This window comes from Thermobia domestica, chromosome 1, assembly GCF_964235325.1.
Source record: "Thermobia domestica chromosome 1, izTheDome1.hap1.1, whole genome shotgun sequence".
Lineage (NCBI taxonomy): Eukaryota > Metazoa > Arthropoda > Insecta > Zygentoma > Lepismatidae > Thermobia > Thermobia domestica.
In genome coordinates this window covers 264,555,961-264,580,625 of record NC_137454.1, presented here as the reverse complement: position 1 = coordinate 264,580,625, position 24,665 = coordinate 264,555,961, and the positions used below count along the sequence as shown (strand labels likewise).

At 36.9% G+C, this 24,665-nt stretch overlaps 1 protein-coding gene across 6 annotated transcripts in view; it reads left to right on the top strand.

Annotated features, from left to right (window-relative positions):
- The window catches only part of LOC145660824 (DNA polymerase beta-like), a 550,409-nt gene that overhangs the window by 238,585 nt on the left and 287,159 nt on the right, over nucleotides 1-24,665 (top strand). For 5 of the 6 annotated variants that reach the window (XM_081726267.1, XM_081726247.1, XM_081726259.1 and 2 more), the window contains exon 4: nucleotides 12,632-12,754. The exons of the other annotated variant lie outside the window; for it this stretch is intronic. In XM_081726267.1, coding sequence (XP_081582393.1) covers nucleotides 12,632-12,754 — 123 coding nt within the window. The remainder of the gene's footprint in view (nucleotides 1-12,631; nucleotides 12,755-24,665) is intronic. 6 annotated transcript variants of the gene reach the window in all.

The window sequence follows — 24,665 nt, the reverse complement described above, 5'->3', positions numbered from 1 at the left end:
CGACTACAGGATAGTAGCGTTATTTCAACTACATTTGAATTTATTTTAAGGCTTTGAAACATCCGAGACTCAGAGGATAGAAATAAGGGAAATTTGTCAATAGGACCACCGAGGAAGAATCTTGGTAATCTCCTCAGTTGAAATATTTATCCACGAGGGATCAATCACACCATCTTCCGAATCTTAAGCTGATGTTCTACAGCTGAGCTTTGTCCATTCAGCGTGGGTGTGAAGTGTTTGTGTATTTGAATTCAATTCTAAAAAGTAGTGAAGGTAAACAAACGAAAGAAAGAAAAGGACCACGTATACTTCTCTTGCTGTAAGGAGTTCCGATTTAAATGCTCTAACACTGTTGATATTAGGGAAAGAAAAACATATTTCCTCTTTTTGCTTCAAAGAGTGCTCACTTCATAATTTTAATAAAGTAAAGGCATATTCATTACTCAGTTTTAAAGTTCAAGGGTAAAAGTAACCAAAAGTAATTGAACTACGGCCAGATCAAAACAAGAGCCTGGAACCGGGGCAGTTGCCCTGGCGCCAGCAAACTAATATGTGTGTTTATTGGTGTAGATGTACTGTACATAGATGAAAGGGGTACTAATCGCAAAATTTGCCCTGTCTAGTTTCGTCACTGATTAGGCTACCATTTCTTAGAGCGTGAAATTTTGACACTTTTCTGAAATATTAAGAATACATTATAATTATTGGCAATTTACTTTAAAGTGAAACTTAAGCTTCAAGAGCAAGGCTTGCAATTTAAAGTGGGCTGGAACGGCAAATCACTGTCCTGTTACGAGTTCAGTTTCTGTTTCTGTGCGACATTTGTCTCATAAGCACTTTTGTCCTTGTACATCACATTTTACTTTATTATTATTATTAATAATAATAATACAGTTTATCTACCAAACAACTATTTATATTATTATGCGTTATTAAACCAAATCTGGAACTTGTGATATTTATTTACTTCCATCATTCCATCCGGAAAATAAATGTCATCTGTACGAGATGGAATGTTTTCGGGTAAAATTTAATATGACTGCTGCCATGCTGTAACTTTGAGCTTCGCCTTATTTTAAGTAGATGCAGACATGTCGGAAGGTTTGATTCTTGTAAATTTTTTAGTTCAAACGCTGTCGAAAATGTGGTGTGGAGAATATGACTCTCAAGAAACAATATTCGAACAAATTTATCAAGAATATTTGTGGATATGCAAAGAAAATGGTTCTGAAATTCCAGAACCGGAAACAGATAGACTATAGGGGTTCCTCGTGGAAATGAACTAGACATTCGCCATCGAAATATCACAAATTTATTTTTGATAGTCTCTTCCTTCACTGGAGGCAGAAAACTAATTTTCTAAAGATAATATACTAAGAGACATTTTTCTGTCTACTATTGATAAAGCAATCACTGAGACGGAAAAACGCTTTGGATCATGAAGCAAAATCATTAGATCAATCGCCACTCTACATCCAAAAGGTAAAACTTTCTAAATTACAACATCGTGGAGCATATGGCCCAGTATTATGAAAGTGATCTGGAAATATTTAAATATAAACTCAAAATCCTCCCAAACACAATTAAGTTGTTTGAAGACGAGAGAAAACCAAAGTTGATTCCTTGGTGAATTTCGTTGATCTTTGCGCATTCCTAGAAACCAAAACATTACAAAATTCATTCCTAGAAACCAACTAGTTAGATATAATCTTTGTGACTATATCAGTTTCTAGTGCTACATGTGAAAGGCTATTCTCATGTTTGAAAAGATTAAAGACATATAGGCAATTCAATGATTGATGATAGGTTGAAAAACTTAGGATTACTTTATGTTGAAGAAAATTGTTAAATCGTTAGATCTTGAAGAAGTTGTTGATAAGTTTGCTGCTGCCCACAAGAATAGAAAGATCCTCTTTTAAGTAGAGGCATGAACCTCTAAGTTATTTTCTTGACCTGTAAAAGTGTATTTCTCTGCTTCCACTTAATCAACCAGCCACACATATTTTAAATGCAGCGATTAAATTACCACTTACTTATATTTTAAATCAATTGTATTAATGTATCCTAGTTGTTTGAAGTAGTAAATTCATACATTTTCACCGTAAAAGAGTAAAATCATGAACAACAAAAATGAAACCATTCACCTTGAAAACACACACACACACACACACACATATATATATATATATATATATATATATATATATATATATATATGAAAAAAATCATTCATTGGAAATGGCCCCCTCAAAATTTTCTAGGGCTCTTCATTGGCCCCCCCTGAGAAAAATTCTAGTTACGCTACTGGTACAAATGTGTATACCACACAATATGAATCTTTTCATTAAGACAAGCACACACATTCACACAAGATAAGATTTTATATCCCCCAAAAAACGCCGATTTAAATAACGTGGGAATTTTTTCTTCCCCCCCCCCCCCCCCTTTAAACCCCTTAAAAACTAAAAATATTCACTTTTGGCCATTTTTCTGTGGATTAGTCTCGGAAGACTACAATCATGCCAAATTTCATCATTCTAATCCTGCCCGAAGTGCCTAAACATTTTGGGATGTAGAAGATGTCCCATATAAATAACATGGGAAAGATTTTCGGTTCCCCATAAAACCACTCTACAGTTGGAAATTTTTATTTTTGGTGATTTACTTAGGTAATGCTAATGGAAACGTACAAGCATACCGAATTTCAAGTTGTTATTCCAAGTACCTAAAATATGAGATTATAGGTCCAAAAAGGCCCATTTAAATAACATGGGGAATTTCTCCATCGCCCCTTAGACCCCTTAAAAATTAAAAATATTTAGTTTTGGCAATTTTCTGTAGGTTAGTCCCGAATCGTGCCAAATTTAATCATTGTAGCCCTACAGGAAGTGCCCAATAATTTTGGGGTGTAAATGTCCCATATAAATAACATAGGGAAGATTTTTCAGTTCCCCACAAAACCCCACTAAAGTTGGAACTTGTTATTGTTAGTGATTTATTTTCATAACGCTAACGAAAACGTATAAGCATACCGAAATTCGAGTTTTTATTCCAATTTGAAGTACCTAAAACATAAGATTATATTTCCCCCAGAAAATACCCATTTCAATAACATGGGGAAGTTCTTAATCCCCCTTTAAACCCACTAAAAATTAAAAATATTCATTTTGGCAATTTTTCTGTGGGTTAGTCCCGGAAAGCTACAATCTTGCCAAATATTAACTTTCCACGTCAACCGGAAGTACCCGTTATTTTATGTGAGTTCATGTAGTTTTATATATAGTTAGACTAGAATATGTTTCGTCGCGATCAGATCAAGTTAAAAACTTAGTGACTTGGGTCAAGCAACGAGTTTGCGAATGGGATGATTCTCACCGAGATGCGTTACTCCATGATTATTCAAAAAAAATACAAACCCAAATCTCAACATTCTTCTGACTCAACATCCTTTAACACCAAAAGAGTCGAAAACAAACTCAATGATAGAGACATAAGAGGCGCAGTCAGATTACTAATTTCTCAAGATATCATCGACACACCTAATGTATCTATTTTAGAAGCACTTAAGGAGAAGCACCCTTCACATTCAGACACATTTTCATTACCAGACCCTCCTGAAGATCACCCTAATATACCAAGAGTTTCAGTTTCTGAATTACGATATGCTGTAAAATCCCATCTGGATCAGCTGGAGGTATTGATGTTCTCCGTCCCTCGATTCTTAAGGATCTACTTCTACATCATGAGTCGGATTCAAAAGAAAGATTAACTACTATGATTCTAGAATTACTTTATTTAATCCTTTCGGGTAATATACTTCAGGAAATAAGACCAATCTTTTTTTGGAGCATCACTTATTGCGCTTAATAAGAAGAGCGGTGGGATTCGACCAATTGCAGTAGGGAACATTTGGAGAAGAATATCAGCAAAAGTTATATGTTCCAGAATTAAAGAATCCGTCGTAAGTTTCCTTTACCCGAACCAATTGGGAGTATGCGTTCCCAATGGAGCCGAGCCGCAGCACATGCAGCTTGCATTTACTTTTCTACTCCCATTCACAACAAAAGGCTTTTTTGAAATTACACTTTCGTAACGCTTTTAATGAACTGAACCGAGACGCAATGCTACTCACAATTAAAACTAATTTTCCATCGATTTATCACTATGTCTATCAATGCTATGCGCAACCAAGTAACCTATTTCTAGGGGATGTTTATACTCTCGCAACGTAGAGAACAAGGCGATCCTCTAGGTCCCGCTTTGTTCGCCATGTCAATTCAATCCATAGTGTCTAGGATTAACACTAAATTAAATATCTGGTACTTAGATGATGGCACCATAGCAGGAGATCATGACACAGTTATAAGTGAACTACACAATATTCGAACTATGGCAGCAGACATCGGAGTACATTTAAATTTTAAAATTTTATGAAGTGTGAAGTAGGATTTTTAGGAATTTCGCAAGATCAAATGGAAATGTTATATTCACAATTTAAAAATTCAGCACCGGGAATACAACTTATTACAACCTCGTCAGGTTTTCTACTTGGTGCAGCCCTTTCACCTGAGGCAACACGTAATTTGTTAGTCGAGAAAACTAAAAAGTTAGATTTTTTCTTGTCACCTAGTCTCCGCACATTCAGCTTTTCATCACCTTCGTGCGTCGTTCTCCATACCAAGAATAATCTATTTTTTACGCTATTCTACTTCTTGGCTTGAAGTCGATTTACTAGGGAAGTTTGACACCGTTCTGAAATCTGGACTGGAATCGTTACTCAACTGTAACCTAAATAGCAACACATGGATACAGGCCTCCTTTCCAGTTGATTCTTGAGGTCTTGGTATTCGTCGGGTTGTAGATTTGGCGTATCCTTCATTTTTAACGTCGTTCTATGGTTCCCGCCATACCATTGAGATACTCTTCAACCAACTGAATGAGCCTCACACAGAATCCGATGTCCAAGACTGCATATCTGACTGGTCTAACCTAGTTGGTTTAAGCCCTCCTGAAATAACGGGCAGAAGTTCGCAATCAATTTGGGACAAGCCAATCATCAAATTATATCAATCAGTGTTTTTACAAGAAGCAGACAGTATAGAGGATAAGGCTAGACTTCTCGCCTCCTCATCATCAATTTCAAGTGATTGGCTACAGGCATTACCTTCACACACCCTAGGACTGCACCTTCCAAACGAAAGTTTTCGTATTGCAGTTTCACTTCGCCTAGGAATAGACATCTGTGAATCACACAACTGCTCTAAATGTGGTGCATCAGTCAAGCAGAATGGGCTACACGGTCTGTCTCATATAAGTAGCTCCGGAAGACATGTGAGGCATTCGAACGTGAATGACATTATCTGGAGAGCACTCACATCGGCGGAAGTTCCATCTGTTCGGGAACCTGTGAGGTGTAACAGATCTGATGGCAAAAGACCAGATGGCATGACGCTGGTACCATGGAAGAGGGGAAGGATTCTTCTCTGGGATTTCACCTGATCTGACACTTTCGCGTCATCTAATCTCACTCATTCTTCATCTCGAGAAGGAGCTATTGCAGCCCGCAGAGAATGCGAGAAAAGAAGAAAGTATAAAGATCTGCTCGATAGATACATGTTCGTGCCCGTAGCCATTGAATCGAGCGGCATTTGGGGCCTCGAAGCGCTCAATTTCATCAAAGAAGTAGGCCAACGTATTGCACACCTTACTGGAGACAAGCGGGCTACTACTTTTCTGATACAACGTATCAGCATAGCAGTTCAGCGAGTAAATGTGGCTTCCATTTTAGGTACATTACCTCCTGGAAAATTATTAGAAGAAGTTTTCCTTTTATAACTAACTGTTCAGAATTTACTGTTTATCTTTCTGTAAAAAAAATGTCAAATATAAAAAAATATGAAAATAATATCATAGCAATAAATAGCATAGCAATAATATATATCAACAAGAAATTGTCAAAATAAATTTTATTTTTATCTTCTCCAAACTGTGACACACACACACTCCTTTACGCATATATTACTTGTAAGGTTTTCGAAGTAGCCTTAGGAAGTTTAATTTTAAGCGCTATTCTTTTTTTTTGGGGGGGGGGCAAAAATACATATATATGACACAGTAATAATGACTATTGTAACATTATAAAAATATTAATTGTTACCTGCAATACAAGTATAGCTTGCCAAATCCTTGTTAGCTATCACTATTTTTTGCCTAATTATTTTACATTTCATATTTAACAATCAAATATTGTTATAACTTACGGTTTCATTCAAATTTGTAACATTCAAATTTATATTTATCAACAGTTTTCTTCATCTTCGTATTATCATTATTATTATTAATGTTAATTGGCAAAAATTTTATCCCGAGCTTACGAAAGGAAGATCTCTTCTAATTCTTTTCTGGTTGGCAAAGTTCTCAAAATAAAACCAAACCAATTGGCGTAACGGCCCGCTTTGTAAGTTTGAGCTGCTATACGTCATCTGTTAGCGTCTGGTGAAACTACGTCCAACCTAACGACGAACATGTGGTCAGCGCACCGCGTCGCCCTATCGCTAACGAGCGTATCGGGAGCTTTCTAGACCTAGTAGCCGTCACGACTTTTATTCACGTGACTCCCCAGTTTTGCCTCACGACGCTGGGTAGACGCCGAAAATTGGGAAGTGCCGGTCGGGAATTGAACCTGGAACCATACGGACATGAATCCAACTCTCTAACCACTAGACTACGGTGTCCCTGTTTTCTCAAAATAGACGATACATTTCCTCGTTGAATTGCTATATTAATGCGTTATATGAGGAATGTTCTAGCTCGGGTATCTCCCGATTTTAGAGATATGCGTTGGCCAACTTCATCGATAAAATTAAACCACTTTTTTCAGTTGCTATTGTAACAAACAAATATTTGCCCAATATATAGTCTATATATTCCTTTTCTCGACCTCTCTTCGTGCTGCTACGAGTCCAGCTCGAGTCGATGTATCTGGTACATTTGAGGGAGCTTAAGTGTCTGCACAGGTGAAATCCCAAACAAGCGCTTCTCTTTTTTCCATGGCACTAATGTCATTCCGTCAGGCCTTTCTCCGTCATTGCGGCTGCATCCATTTGCTTGTATCACTGATGGAACGCCTGCTAAAATGAAAGCTCTTAGAATGATATCATTTACACTGGTATATCGTGAAAGCCCGCCAGCACTGTTTTTACATGATAAGCCATGCAATCCTCTACTATCTACATGGGTGTTACATGTGGAGCAACAGTCTGGCTGGCAAATATCTACTCCTAAGCGCAGAACAGTGGCTATTCGAAAGTTTCCGTTAGATGGATGTAAGACCAAAGAAGTTAAAGAAGATAAAGCTTGAAACCATTCCCCGTTTTCAGGGGGTATGTGACAGCAAGAAGCCTGGCTTTATCTTCCAGGTTATCAGTTGATCTTAATAGCGAAGCTATATGATGCTTTATGATAGGTTCATCCAAGGCTGATTGAATATTTCTTCTTTCGAGTACTGGGTGATTAATCCTGTTAAATTAGTCGATTTGGTCATGCAATTCTGCACATCTTGATCAGAGTTTATGTTGACTTCCCGCTGGAATAGAGTTCCTATTAATTGTCGAGAGACATAGGCTGAAGCTAGGAAAGACAGAATGATAATATTATGGCGCGACGAATCCTAAGACCTCCATTTCCAACTGGTAAAGAAGCTTGTAGCCATGATTTATCATCTAAGAAACAGTTGAGAATGGATTCTAATTTGTAATTTTTCATCTCTTTATTGTTTGAAAGCTTTTCCATTGTTATTTTTTTATATAATAGGATTATTTTATTTTATTACATTTATCACTTACAAGTTTCATATAATAATTGTACTGACAAATAAAATTAAAAGAGTAACTTCATTAAGCAAATAAAATTGTAAAGTTTAACTTTAGAAAGTAAAATCATTATTAATAGTACCTCTTTTGATCTGTTCTGCAGATATTGTAGCTTAGAATGTTTTCCATTTTCCACATTTAGCAACTCAATCGATTGCCTTGAGCGTGTTATATAGTTCCTTTTTTTCAACTTACAGCATTCGAACTGAGGGATTGTTGAACTTAAGACGGTTCTTTATTTAAACTATTCTTTTGGCATGAAGCAGGTGTTTTTTTTGGTGCGGATTACTTCATTACGAAATGTTATTTTTTTTTAATTGTCCGAAGCTTTACACTATTAACCATTAATATCCCCATTCTTTTTGATAATTTCACTTTAAAAATCTTTATTTGCTAGGAAGGGTTCGAATTGAAAAACTATGGTTTTACCATTTTCGAATTTTCCATGCATTTTACCAATGGGCAATTGTTTCGATAAGTGGTAAAGTTCTCTTCCTAGTTCGTGTAGGAGAACCGTGAATGAAGTATGCAATTCTTCAGCGTTTTTCTTTTAGTATTTTCAAAAATTTATGTACGCGTGTGTAAATCCGTATTTAGATACAAATATTCGCATACTGCAGTCGATATCTATTACTATTTCATGATAGGAAAGTAATAGTAAAGAATACTTTACTTAGAAAAGTAATAGTAAAGAAATCATTAGTTAGTGTTAAAATATTATGTGGTATAAAAAGTACTGAGTCGTTGAAGGTAAAAATTGAGAATATATTCATTTTAATTTGATTTCTTAATATTATGAAACCACATTTGTATCATTTCGTTCGATAACCTTCTGCTGTTTCCTGTAACACTATAATCCTATCGCTGTAGAACTTCTATGGTTTTTGTTCCAAAAATATAACAGGAAGTTTTCACAGGCATTCTTTGAATGTAGCTTAACGCGATTCAGAGAATACTGCAGAGAACGAAACAGTGCCACGTCCAGTCTATACAGGAGATGATTTTAAATCTGCCAGCCAAGCTCTTCCAATTTTTGAAGGGTCGTTAAAAATGTATACGGTCTTGCGTTGTCAACGTGGTATACGACACTTTTTGTCGACCAGCTCCCGCAGTTTCTCTTGCATTGTTAGGTGTACTCGCGCTAAGGCTCGGTTCAGACGTGCAGAAAAGTCTGTTGCGGGCCCGCAACAGACTCGCAGCAGACTCGTGCGGGCGTCACAGAGCAACCAGTTCAGACGTGCAGAAAAGTCTGCTGCGGGCCCGCAGCAGACTCGTGCGGGCGTCTCAGCTTAACCACTTCACATAGACATAGAAAACAGCTCATTTTATTTTCAGCTGCAGTTAAATGAAGATAGAAATTGAAAGAAGAAAACGTGCTGTTTTTGTACACTTAGCCAGTAAAATCCTAAGCAAGAAACAGAGACGATACTGGGTTCATCCGTACGTAAGCTCACGACTGCTTAAAGGTGAATTTTCTTCCATGTTTATTGACTTGCGCAATGACGAAGAAAAGTTCTTTAATTATTTTCGCATGAGCATCACTTCATTTGATGATCTCTTATCGAAAATAAGTGGTAAAATTAAAGCAGAAGATACTTTCATGATACTAGCGATACCACCAATTGAAATATTGGCTGTTACATTGAGTTGATTTTGAGTTTAACGTTCCGTTCAGCAGCGAGGCTATATGAGACGTGGTCCTACTGATTAACGTGGAATCCGAACCATAAGAGGTCCCAACGGGAATTGAACCCGCGCCTCCCACGCCAAAGGCGTGTATGCTAACCGCTTAGCCACGGAGGAGCTCTGGCTGTTACATTAAGGTAAGTTAATTATGTTAACTAATTATCATTTGAAAGATCACAGAAAGTTAAACATTCGGAGATCTATTCATAGACATTTTCAAATGTTATTAGCGGCCACTGGCATTTTTTTTTTTTTTTTTGGCCACTGGCATAGTTTAACAATTGCGTGACTAATTTCGATTTTTTTGACATAGTTGGTGGCTTTAAATTAAAAATTAGACATTTTTTTAGACTTCCCGAATATCCCGCTCAAGAGGGGGCGTTTCAATAATAGTAAAATTTCACTTTATTTATTCAAAAATTACCGAATGTGAGGATTCGCTTCAGTTAGAGATATAAAATTCGCCATGTAAACTCATAATAAAAATAATGGAGCACAGGTTTCAGCGTCTTTGAAAATTTTCTCTTGAAGTGGAGATGGGGGATTTCTATAGTAGTGGGGTCCAGTGGCTCAGTGATAGAGTGTCCACCTCTGGTTCGATCCCAGCTTGTGTCAAGTGGGCTTTGTGGTGCGAGAAGCACCGTGTGCGTGAGTTTTCTCGGGGTTCTCCCGTTTCCTTCCACTTTATTCATTGCACCATTTCATTCATTTATCATCATCATTTCCTTTAGCCTACCCGGTATAATCGTGCGACGTAAAACTCAAGGATTTCATTTCATTCCTATAGTAGTGACATTTCCCGTTATGTATTGAGAAAGCGTTCAATATGAGGACTCGCTTAGATTGGAGATGTGAAATTCTTAAATAAAAATAATGGATTTAGTGTTTCCGAATAATCCATTTCTAAGGTGAGAAAAAGGAAATATTTTTATAATTGTGACATTTAACGATAGAAGGTTTTGAGGAAATCCCCAATTGCCTCCTTGTAGCACACCACAAGGAGGCAATGCAGCAAACGGAAGCAGAAACAGATGGGCTGATTATTTTGTAAGCGACATAGGTAGAGTTCTATGGCAAGATAACTTTGTTTAAGTTGTTCTTTATGTAAAAAAAAAAAAAAAAAAAAAAAACATTCAGTTGTTATCTCTAGAATAGCAACGACGTGCACAATATTATGAATTGTACGAGAAACACAAAAAACACAAATAAAAAGCATACTCGAGATGTAACAGAAATATTTAATATTTCTGTTACATCTCGAGTATGCTTTTTATTTTCTAACCACATGAGTGCCCTGATGTTCAACAATTTTCGTGTTAACTCTTTTTTTTTTTTTCTTAATAGTACATTAACAAATAAAGACAACAATTATCAGCCGAAAAACGATGTTTTTTCTTTCTTTTCTGTTCTGCTATTATGTTGATGGTTGTTTTGGACTTCAGCGTCCTTTTTGAGCAAAGAGGCTATATAATACGTGACCTTGACCTAAAGTATAATGCAACGTACGTTATAAACAGTCGGTTCATTCCGGAGTGAGTGACAAGAAATCTTATCAAAGAAACTGTATTAACAATAAAGGCTTGCTCTCCAAGCGTATTTGTTTATTGTTATCACAAAAAAGTATTCATAGCCTCGCTGCTGGAAAGGGACGCTCGACGAAAATCAAGTGTAAATACTACATGAATATTAGATTTTTACATTGAAAAGTAATAATAATACATACCAATGCTGTTTTTTTCTTCTTCTGTTTTTACATTAAATTTCTCACATAAGGTTTCACACACCTTATTCCACGCATCTCATTTTTTTCTTTTTTTTTTATTTCTATCTCTATACATTTCGCACTTTAAATTCCATATCTTGTATTTTTGTATTTCGTTAATGAATAATTCTTCATTCAGTTCTTCGCTTTCCATTTCTGCGGGCGCGGGAAAGTCTGCACGTGTGGCTTGACTCATTGCCAGCAATGGTTTTCCGACCCGCTACACCTGTGCGGACTCGCTGCGAGCCAGCAGTCCCCGCAACTCAATTTTCGCCCGCTGCGGGCCCGCAGCAGAGTCGTGCGGGAAAGTCTGCACGTGTGGCATGAATGATAAGAACCAATGTATTTCCGGCTCGCGCGGGTCCGCAACAGAGTTTTCTGTTGCGGGCCCGCAACAGACTTTTCTGCACGTCTGAACCGAGACTGATCCTCGACAGTACAGGTCTGACTCGACCATTCTGATCGGCGGCAGCAGCTAGCTATGGCTGATGAGCTTCCAGTCCCACCGAACCCACAGTTATCCTTTCTGAGCGTCAGTTTGCGCTTTGCCATAGACTGGAGCTTCTCTTTCCTTCGATGACGATCTTTTTCGCACATTGTTGTGGTACGTTATCCACTTTTCATCGCTCATGAGGAACTGCTTCACATATGGCTTGGGTTCGTTATGTTCTTATAATGATTCGCAAATAGAAATTTGATCGAGTAAATGATTTGTCAAGTCGTGTAACTTCCAGACGTCGAGCTTGTTTTTGTAGTCAGCTTTCTCCAAATAGTGTAGCGCTGGCTTACATGTCGGTGTTGCTTGAGTTATCTGTAATTGGTCAGATGGTAGTAAAATTGAAGGTTTATGAAAAAAATTGTGGAATGAGAGTATGGGAGGAAATGATGAAGCTCGAAGAACATCCATGGACACGATGTTGTTCACCAAAAACTCATGGCCTAAGATCAGCCAGGAACTCCTTACACTGGATGTGAGCGCTCTACTACTGAAAACTTATAACTATATGATGTGCATCCAGATTGATAGCTGCTGCATTGAAAGTAGTTTTCCTTCAGTTGTCCTCTCTTTATCTGATCAGTTCGTTATTGTTCCTTTAAAAATAATCCTAGTTGCGACTATGAGCAATGGTCAGTTTTTTGTCACACTTTCTTCGTTTCGTATTATTTCATCATTATATGTGAGTTTCTCCTTCTTCATTATTATTATTATTATTATTATTATTATTATTATTATTATTATTATTATTATTATTATTATTATTATTATTATTATTAATATTAATAATAACGTGATATATTCTCTTTCTTGTAGATACTTCGAAGATTTTGAGAAGAAAATACCAAGAAAAGAAATTGAGAAAATTCAAGCAATTATGACGAAACAAATACACAATATTGATTCAAAATTTATAATAACTATTTGTGGAAGCTACAGGTAAATATCTTTACTATTCTGGTGAAACATGTTATTCATTCATTTATTTGGTATTATAACCGTAACAGACTTGACGCCTACAGTTGATAGAAAGATTTCATTATAATTTCATTGTATTTTCTGTAGTGTACTTTTCTTTTTAGGAGTTGAGGATGGAGCTTAAGCTAGGTTAGTACCAGGGGATATCAAAAAGTTCATGCAATCACCTAGCAGAAATCCACTTTAAAGAACTCTGACACCATGATGGTATTAGTCCTTCTCTACGTAATCATCGTGCCTAGCGACATATTTTTGTCAGCTATTCTTCACTTTCCGTAAGCTCGTTTTGTAAAAGTCTGCAGTTTGTTTTTGAAACCACAGTTCTACCTCAGAAATGACGTCATCTCTACTATCAAAATGGCATCCTCTGAGTGGATGTTTGATTTCTGAAAAGAAAGAGAAGTCACTTGGTGCTAGATCCAGGGAGTATAGGAGTGGAACAATATTTCATATCCTAATTTCACCGTCTTTTCATGGATGCATGGGCGGAATGAGTTGGTCCATTGTCTGCCAACAGCATAAGTTATTTAGGAGATGGGGATAATGGGTACTGGTAATAGTTTGCCCCTGTGGTGAGTTATCTGTCATGGTGCCGTCTTCACAGTCGCAGAGAACAGAAAGTATCACCTTGGCGGCAAACTTTTGCACTCATGCTTTTTAGGGGTGGAGAAAGAGTGATATTTCCATTGTTTGCACAAATTCTTTGTTTCTGAGTCATAAAGATAAACCCAATTGTAATCAATTGTCACTAGTCTGTCGAAAAAGTCCTTTCCATCCACCTCACAGCGATGCAACATTCCTCACGATTTCTCTTCTGGAAAGATGAGATCAGTTGTGACATCCACCGTACTGACACCTTGAAGATGCAGCTGGTTGTGAATGATAGTCCAGACAGATCCGTAACTCATACCAATTGCACACATAACACTTTCAATGGTTATCCTCATGTCTTCCATTATGATCTTCTCAAATTTCTACGTCAAGGCGGCATCATCAATGAAAGATTGTCTTCCTGATCTAGAGGTGTCCGCAGTAGTCATGTGTCCAGTTTGGAATTACCGTTTGTACTTGGATACCATCTCATAGAATGAGCTTTCATTTCCATAGCCTTCTTTCATCTCTCCGTGGATCTGCTTTGCTGATTTTCCCAGAAGATTGAGGAACTTAATGACAATACGTGCCTCAAACTTGTCAATCATCGCACCTTTAGTGATTTACCTGAAAAAAAAAATGTTCTAACGAGTCCACAATTTGCATGATTAACATACAAGGATACTAACTATAATATGCATGTCCAAGGGGATTCGTAGTTTGTCATCTTCTAGGAGATTGCACGAACTTTTGATACTTCTTTGTATAAAGTTGTAGGTTTGAAACAATTTTTGGTTATAATGAGCTTTATGTTAGTATGAAAAAAGAAAGAAAATAAGACCAGAATTAAAGAAACTATGAGATAATGGTAACAAAAGTAATTTCTTTAAAATTAACAAAGTATCACATGTAACGGTGTCTGAACTGTTAAGAGGTTTTTGAAACATTGCTTTATATATTTCTCTAGAATTTGAAGTAATAACTCGGACATTCTGTAATAATAATGCTTTAAAAGGCAAAAACATAAAATGTTCAAAAATTATTCAGACATAAAATGTTTGATAATCTTTGTATATAATAATAATAATAATAATAATAATAATAATAATAATAATAATAATAATAATAATAATAATAATTATTATTATTATTATTATTATTATTATTATTATTATTATTATATGTTAAGATTTCTTGGTATGTTTGTTGTGAGGTTTATTGTCTTGAAATTATAGTAAAAATGCCGTTGAAATAATTGTAAACACTATGTAAGGCAAATATATTAAAAATTGCGTCATCGTATGATTTCACTACTTTGCCCTTAGTCAATGAAGTTTTGTTGGTAGTAGTGCTCTCAACGGGTCGGGTCGGGTCGAGTTGAAGACCAACCCGACTCGACCCGTGACCCGAATTGACTGACCCGAACCGTGATCCGATCTGATTGACCTGACACCATAACCCGACCCGAGCTGACCCGGTTGACCCGACAACCCGACCCGAGCTGACCCAACTGACCCAACTGACCCAACCCGACAACCCGAACCGAGTAGCCTGACCCGACAACTCGACCCGAACTGACCCGACCCGTTTGAGACCACTATGGTCATGACACTGGGTGAACGCCAAAATGCACTCACATTGGGAATTAAACCCGGACCACGTGTACCGAAGTCTTACACGTTAACCACTAGCTAGATCAAGCGGGGGATTTGTATATGCATCTTAATGAATATTTGGCAGTTTTGAGGTTTAGTTATTTCTTTTTATAACTGATACCAATGTCCGACGTGGGAGAAGTTTTTTTCTTGCCTTAGTTCTATGTGACGAAATTTTTCTTCAAGGTCAGTGTTCTCACCTGCTCGGACGGCAGGGGGTCTTCTCGGAAGGCAATAGCAAGAGTCTCTTGGCGGAGACAAAAGGAAATCGTTTAACTACAATGATAAGGGTTGAGGAAACGGGAGAACAACTGTGATTTTTTCCAACCCTTCAACTTTCATTCCAAAATAGGTTCTTATGATTCCGGGACCCGTGCCACTTTGATTTTTCTTTCTCGGTAATTAAAACGTATTTTACAGTATATATAGTTGCACGTAAGAAGATACATAATATGAATTTTGTAATTTAAAATTTAAAAATACAGTATGATAATTAATTATAAAGTACTAATTTTATTTCATCACTTTCAGCCCAACAAATGAAATTCAAACAATTCGCTCCCTGGGTCTTGGTCATCAATACTGCGTCTTATCCTTTGTCTTGCAGTCAAGTCTTGGTCCTGCATTTCGTAGTCTTGGTTATCTTTCATGCTATACAAGAGCCAAGAATGCTTGCCTCATCGGTACAAATGAAGACCAAGTGTGATTTTGATTATGGTCTTTCATACTATACGGAAAGCAAGAAAATACGCTCATCGTTACTTGGTGATCACCAAAACAAGGCCAAGAGCAAGATTACTATGCACTTCGTCTTGCATATCCAATCTTTATCTTGTTCTTCTATCGGTGTCCTTGGGCTTGGTGAAATAAAATGAAATATTCAGTTTAAGGTCCCTCGATTCTGCACCGAGGCTAAGGGATATGGTGACCATGAGAAATGAATGAAATGGTGGAATGAAGAAAGTGGGAGGAAACAGGAGAACCCCGAGAAAACCCACTACACGGCGGTTTTCTACCACAAAGCCCACTTAGCACAAGCTGGGATCGAACCATGGACACCATCAGTGGCGGAGCCAAGGGGAGCCAGGCCCCCTTGCTCAAATTCTTGGCCCCCTAGTGGCCCCCCACACAGATGATGCTATTATAGGTCGACAAACGGTGAGTTGCCAGTGGCTACAAGTGAAACTACTTCCAAAACATCTCTCGACAACAAAGTTACGAACTGCAGAATACCGCTGCGTTCCGAATAAATAGCTCCACTCGTTTTAGTTTGTAGTACGGGAAGATCTAATTCACGGAAATCTGTGGGATGCTTGCATTGACCTCGCCACCTGGACATTCATTTTAACCGTGTCCATTATCTAATTATCTCCTTTGTTTTTGACAAACAACCAGAAAAATAAAAAATCAGTCGGCATTCTCATTCGCTTCAATGTTGAAAGTCATGCATACTTACAAATAACATGCACTGCTGTAAAACATTACACTTGTATTGGACGAAAAAAGTCTTCGTACACTAAGTAATTGATTTCCATTAATTATGGCGACATAGAACAAATGCATAGCATCCATTAAATGATTTGGTATTATTATTATTATTATTATTATTATTATTATTATTATTATTATTATTATTATTATTATTATTATTATTATGAGTTTATCTATCAAAGAACTATTTATTGATTAATAAAAATGATTAATCAATTATATTTAGTTACGTATGGTAGATGACTTCAGATTATATTATTTACTGACCGACAGTATCCCACGCTGTCGTATCTGTGCATTAGAGGTAAGATCTAATCTTTTCTTTGTAGAAGTTAAGTAAAAGAACCTGTTTTACCTCGAAATGCTTAATTACAATTTTATTTACACAAAGACAATTCTAATATACAAGATGATATTAACGATGCTATTTGCATATACGAGTTACTTGTCACAAAAACTAATTACGCTAGGAAACTAAAACTATGCTCAGACTGTCTTTCTTAGCTAACTTTTACAAGTGGTAGCAATTGAAACTCACATGTGTATATGGTAACCTCTCACCCGAAGTCCAAGGTTAATCTCTTTGCACATGGCTTAAAAAAAAAAAAAAAAAAAAAAAAACCGTCTCTGTTGCCTTTGTTTTCACTCTCTCCCTGTGCCAGCCTGAATCCCCATTATATTACCAAATGTTATCAATCTTTAATTTCAAATTAAGTGCTTTATGATTTTTTTTTTTTTTTTTTTTTGCAATTATAGTCTCATTAGTTTCTATCACCGTTGTCCCTTAGGACAAGTTATTATAACAAAGGAAAAACATATTAATACTTCCTCTTGATTACTTTTCAAGGCTTTTTCTTATAATTCACTTAAGCACTATCACTTTTTTTTTTTTTTTTTTTACAAATTATCATATCCATTTATTCCTTTTTTTCATAAAATCTGTTTTCAACACATTATATTATCATGCGGTATTAAAACAAATCTGGAACTTCTGATATTTATTTACCTCCATCATTCCATCCGGAAAATTAGTGTGATCTGTACACGAGGGAATGTTTTCGGGCTGCTAAAATTAAGATTACTGGTGCCATGCTATAACTTTGAGTTTCGCCTTATCTCAAGTAGATGCAGACATGTCAGAAGGTTTGATCCTTGTAGATACACTAGTTCAAACGCTGTCCAAGATGAGGTCTGGTAAATATGACTCTCAACAAACAATATTCGAACAAATTTATCAAGAATGTTTGGAGATGTGCAAAGAAAATGGTCTCGAATTCCAGAGCCGGAAACAAATAGAATATAGGGGTTCCTCGTGGAAACGAACTGGACATCCGCCATCGAAATATCACAAATTCATTTTGGATGAATCTTTTCCTTCATTGGATGGAGAAAACGAATTTTCTAAAGATAATATATCTATCAAGAGACATTTTTCTCCCTACTATTGATAGACAATCACTGATATGGAAAACCGCTTTGTATCATATTGCAAAATCATCAGATCAATCACCATTCTACATCCAAAAAGTAAAAACTTTTTAAAATTACAACATTGTCGAGCCTATAACCCAGCATTATGGAGTGATCTGCAAACATTAAAGTGAGAACTCAAAATCCTCCCTAACACAATTAATAGAGCAACCCAAAAGCATAAAGAGCATATAAAGCATAACAGCAATTTACACATATGGTTGGTACCTTGAACATGATTGTGATGGTCTAAGAGTCCAGAAGAAACTAGTTTTAAAAGCATAATTTTAGAAAATAAATCATAAAGCATAATTTAAAATATATAGCACAATTCTTGGAAAATTCTCTTTAACTGAAAGTTTAACATACTGTGTTAATATTTTTTTAAAACCAATATTTACAATGAAAAATCATTGAGAACATAACAATGCAACAATGAAAAGTTTATTTTCATTTCTGTAAACTTTTCGGTGTAATCCTTTGATGTGGAGAAAAGAAAAAAGTAAAAGAAGAAATTCTTCCGCCAACAATGAATAGTATGCAAGAACTCCATACTATATTGATATGTTTACTTTTTGAACTTAAGCACTTTCTGTACTTTTTGGTGGCATCTTTTACTTTCCCTTTCTGTGTATATGTACCTGTAAGGCGCACACAAATGATAGAAAAAAATTATTCGAGCAAAGCACATCTCTTTACAATGAATTAAGTAGAAAGTTCATTAAATATGAGAGAAACTAGTTGCAAAAAAAAATCAATAAATAGGTCAAGATATTTAGAATATTTAATGTATAATAAATATTATACATTATACACGATTAATGTAAAATAATCATTGAAATTAACAATAAAGCATAATTTTTTAAAAAAAAGCATAATTAAACAAGAAATAAAGCATAATGTGGGTTGCTCTAACAATTAAGTTGTATGAAGACGAGAAGAAAACCAAACCTGATTCCTTAACGAATTTGGTTGATTTCTTTGTGTCTACAAAAACGCATTCCTAGAAACCTACAAGCTAGGTATCATCTCTGTGATTATATCAGTTTCTAGTGCTACATATGAAAGGTCATTCTCTTGTTTGAAAAGATTAAAGACTTGTATACGCAATTCAATGACTCATGATAGGTTAAAAAACTTAGTGTTACTTTATATTGAGAAGAAAATTGCTAAATCGTTAGATCTTTAACAAGTTGTGGATATGTTTGCTGCTGCCCACACGAATAGGAAGATCCTCTTCAAGTAGAGGCATGAACCTATAAGTTATTTTCTTTACCTGTAAAAGTGTGTTTGCTTCCACTTAAGTCAACCTGCTACACATATTTTAAACGCCATGATTAAATAACTATTTACTTATATTATAAATCAATTGCATTAATGAATCCTAGTTGTTTGAGGTACTAAATTCTTATATTTTCACTGTTTTCCAAAGAGTAAAATCATGAACAACAAAGATGGAAACATTCACCTTGAATACACACACACACACACACACACACACACACACACACACACACATATATATATATATATATATATATATATATATATATATATATATATATAGGAGATGGCCCCCTCAAAATCCTCTTGGGCCCTTCATTGGCCCCCCCTGAAAAAACTCTAGCTACGCTACTGGACACCATGCACCAGAGATGAATTCTCTACCACTGAGCCACCGCGGCCCTGCTTGGGCTTGGTCCATATCCAATATCTCTTTTGGCGTTGGTTAAAAAACTTCTAGTTTTGTTCTAAATCCAGACTCCATATTGGCGTAGATATTAATATTACAGTCGATTGTTAAAATCAATTTTCCACATTTAAAAGTTAGAGTACACACAAGTACAAAAATAAGCATTTACCATAAAAACACTAGCTGCAAGTAGTGCTCTCAAACGGGTCGGGTCGGGTCAGGTCAACTCGGGTCGGGTCAGTCGGGTCAGCTCAGGTCGGGTTGTCGGGTCAGGCTACTCGGGTCGGGTCAGCTCGGGTCGGGTTGTCGGGTCGGGTCAATCGGGTCGGGTCAGTCGGGTTAGTTCACTTTGGTCAACTGAGTTTAGGTTGAGCTTAAACTCGGCTGGAGTCGAAAGCTGCTGTCTTTCACTAGCTTCCTAATTAAAAATAGGAATTTTCAATTGATTTTATAGAAGCCATAAATCTATTTTGAACACTTGCAGCTAGTGTTTTTATGGTAAATGCTTATTTTCGTACTTGTGTGTACTTTAATTTGTAAATGTGGAAGATTGATTTTACCAATCGACTGTAATATTAATATCTACGCCAATATGAAGTTTGGATTTAGAACAAAACTAGAAGTTGTTTAAGCAAGGCCAAAAGAAAGATTGGAAATGGACGACCAAGCCCAAGCAGGGCTGCGGTGGCTCAGTGGTAGAGAATTCATCTCTGGTGCATGGTGTCCATGGTTCGGTCCCAGCTTGTGTTAAGTAGGCTTTGTGGTGGGGAAACGCCATGTAGTGGGTTTTCTCGGGTTCTCCTGTTTCCTCCCACTTTCTTCATTCCACCATTTCATTCATTTCTCATGGTCACCGTATCCCTTAGCCTCGGTGCAGAATCGAGGGACCTTAAACTGAATATTTCATTTTATTTCACCAAGCCCAAGGACATCGATACAAGAACAAGATAAAGATTGGATATGCAAGACGAATTGCATAGTAATCTTGCTCTTGGCCGTGTTTTGGTGATCACCAAGTAGCGATGAGAATATTTTCTTGCTTTCCGTATAGTATGAAAGACCATAATCAAAATCACACTTGGTCTTCATTTGTACCGATGAGGCGAGCATTCTTATTACTTAAATTAGTATTCTAAATTAGTACTTTATAATTAAATATCATACTTATATAATTAAATATCATACTTATATAATTAAATATCATAAATACCACATCATATTTTTAAATTTTAAATTACAAAATTCATATTATGTATCTTCTTACGTGCAACTATATATACTGTAAAATACGTTTTAATTACCGAGAAAGAAAAATCAAAGTGGCACGGGTTCCGGAATTATAAGAACCTATTTTGGAATGAAAGTTGAAGGGTTGGAAAAAATCGCAGGTGTTCTCCTGTTTCCTCAACCCTTATCATTGTAGTTAAACGATTTCCTTTTGTCTCCGCCAAGAGACTCTTGCTACTGCCTTCCGAGAAGACCCCCTGGCGTCCAAGCAGGTGAGGACACTGACCTTGAATAAAAATTTCGTCACATAGAACTAATGCAAGAAAAAGAAAATAAATTTCTCCCACGACACACATTGGTATCAGTTATAAAAAGAAATAACCAAACCACAAAAGTGCCAAATATTCATTAAGATGCATATACAAATCCCCCGCTTGATCTAGCTAGTGGTTAACGTGTAAGACTTCGGTACACGTGGTCCGGATTTAATTCCCAATGGGAGTGCATTTTGGCGTTCACCCAGCGTCGTGACCATAGTGCTCTCAAACGAATCGGGTCGGGTCAACTCGGATCGGGTTGTCGGGTCGGGTTGTTGGGTCGGGTCAATCGGGTCAGCTCGGGTCGGGTTGTCGGGTCAGTCAATTCGGGTCACGAATCGGGTTGGGTTGGTCTTCAAACCGACCCGACCCGACCCGTTGAGAGCACTAGCTGCAAGTGTTCAAAATAGATTTATGGTTTCTATAAAATCAATTTAAAATTGCTATTTTTAATTAGGCAGCTAGTGAAAAACAGCAGCTATCGACTCCAGCCGAGTTTAAGCTCAACCTATACTCAGTTGACCAAAGTGAACTGACCCGACTGACCCGATCCGATAAACCGACCCGATTGACCCGACCTGATAACCCGACCCGAGCTAACCCGATTCACCCGACCCGACCACCCGACTGGAATAACCCAACCCGATTGACCCGACCCGAGCTGACCCGGGTTGGGTCGGGTCAACCCGACCCGTTTGAGAGCACTAGTTGGTGGACGGATTCGCTTCGAGTTCGTAGTGCTGAAAAAACTATCGAGGAGGAAACATGATTTGTAATATGTATGACGGAAGTAACTTGGATGGCGGAGGCAACAACATTTAGTGAATGAAATGAAACCTAAAAGTTTTACGTCCCACGGTTATGCTGAATAGACTAAAGGAGATAGTAATGATGAGAAACGAATGCAATGCTTGAGTGAATAAAGTGGGAGGAAACGGGAATACCCCTAGAAAACCCATGCACACGGTGTTTGTCGACAAGAAAGTCAGTTTGGCGCAAGCAGGAATTGAACCAGGGACCTCACGCACCAGAAGTGAACGCTCTACCACTGAGCCACCGCGGCCCAACGTGAAGTCTTTATTAGAATACGAAAGTAATGTTAAATATAGTGAGGAATTTACCGTTCTTTAGCAATGGAAATGAAGTTCTTTTACCGCAAATTGTGAATAATTGTAACGTACCGGTTTATCGGTAACGGTACATTGATTTTTTTTGTTGTCTGTATTACTATTATGTGGGCCCCCGTATAGTTGATTAGTGCAGCGTTGATACCGTTAATATGTTTATTGAAGTGCATTTGTTGTTAGGTTAATTCTCCATTGATTCTTTCTTTGATTCACTATACTTGCTTTTGGGTTATTATTCTTGACCTAAGCCGTAGGAAACTGTTGACTTGCTATTGTTCGTGTGAAAGTAAACTAATATGCGTGATGTCACTTTCGTAAACTTAGTATAAGATTACCGCCATAATATTGACATTGGCAAGTTATACTAAATCTGAACATCAAAACAGCGTAAATCGGTACATAAGACCAGTGGCGTAGGGAAGGGGGGGCCCAGAGGGTCCGCCCCCCCAAAGAGGTCCGACAATGTACTTTGACGTTTGTTATTTTTTATATATTTTTATGTTTATATATTTTTTGTTTGTAATGTTTCTATATGTACCTATAACAGCACTTGCCCCCCCCCAAACACACATCCTGGCTACGCTACTGCATAAGACCGACATAATATGTAAATACTAAATTTGTAAATTTAATTACATACACTGTAAAGTTTTATAATATTCCAATGCTTACAAGAATTCGCGGTTGCGATGAATGTTAGGAGTATGCATCTTCTTCATATTGGTGAGGCTTGGAATTGATGACGACAGTTGCTGTTCAATTATCAATGGTAGGGAGACCTTAGGTTGACAAAACCAGAGCACCACACAATATGACGTCACTAAATGTGATAGTAAGTTAAGCAGTGTTTGCAACTGATTTGGTGTCAACTTATTAATTTTATACTAGAATAACAGACCGGTAAAGAAACTATGTTAAAAAATGATTATCTATTAATGAAATAATTTTCTTAAAGAGATATTTGTATACTTGTATGAAAACATAGTATCTCCACACGCGAAATTTGATGATGTACTCCGCGAAAGATTTGTTCCCACCAAAAATTTGGAGATCCACAATATATAATTGACATAAAAATTAATGATAGGCCTACATCATATTAATATGTGACAGGCCCGTATCCAGGCCCTCTAAGTTTTTACTGGCCCCATAAAATTTTCACAGTAGGCTTGCAAGTGAACTATAATATGATGATTAACTATAATACGTATGGATCAGGACCCTCAAACTTCTATCGGGCTCCTACATTTTTGGGCTGGCTACCGGTTTGGTATGTGATAAGTGACAGGACGGTAATTTGAGAAGGGAGGGGGCAACTGCTTCCCCAGGGAAGCTCCCCGCCGTTCGAAGGGGCCCATTTTAAGACCAAATTTTCTTACTCCTTAAATGATATGAACATGAAATTATAAACGAAGCATCGAACTGGTCCACTAAATTATATAAACAAAACAACACACAAAAGGTAAATAAAACAAAAATGAGTCGTGGGCCCATTTCAGCAAAAATAAGTCTACTATTAGGGGTCCTAGAAATAATGTTTATTCGTACGGCTTTGATATTTGTCAATATTGTCCCCTTAATTCATTTCTCATGTATGGAACGGACCCAGAGGTGTAACTAACGACCCCGCAGACCTTGCCGTGCGGAAGGCCCACAGGCTCCGGGGGTCCATAAAAAGTAAGAGAAAGATGGAAATAAGAAGCCTAAGAATTAGAAATACAACTTTTTCTAGAAGCACCAAATACGCTTATTAATGCTTACCCCCTCCCAAGAAAAATCTAAGTTACGGCGCTGGATAAGTGGATGCAGGTAGGTATAGAATACATAAACACAAAATCTGTAATTTCATGATTAAAATGAATGACTGTGTGTTGGACAGTGAAAAAGGACTGTACTACTAATTTTTAAAAATTATATAACGTTTACTGTATGTAGGAAACGATGGTGCTGTCCTATTTTATGAGTTTGAATTTGCAAAATTCACGAAAGAAGTAATATATTTCTCGGGTTCTCTAGGATTACGAAGGACCAAAACTTAGTAAAAAGCAGAATGTTTATAGGTGGAATGAGTTCAAGTTGCGGAAAGATAATTGATATTGATATGTGAGTAATTTGTGAACTGAGTAGACTGGAAATGCCGTGTGCGGAATGGAAAATTTTACAATTACTATTTGCAATTAATTATAATGGACGAATACAACGTGCATTGCGGCGTTCTAACCCGACTTCGCTTGCTAGCACTCGCTCGTCAATATTTATTTATTTATTTATTGATACAAGTCATGGCCATTACCGGCATCT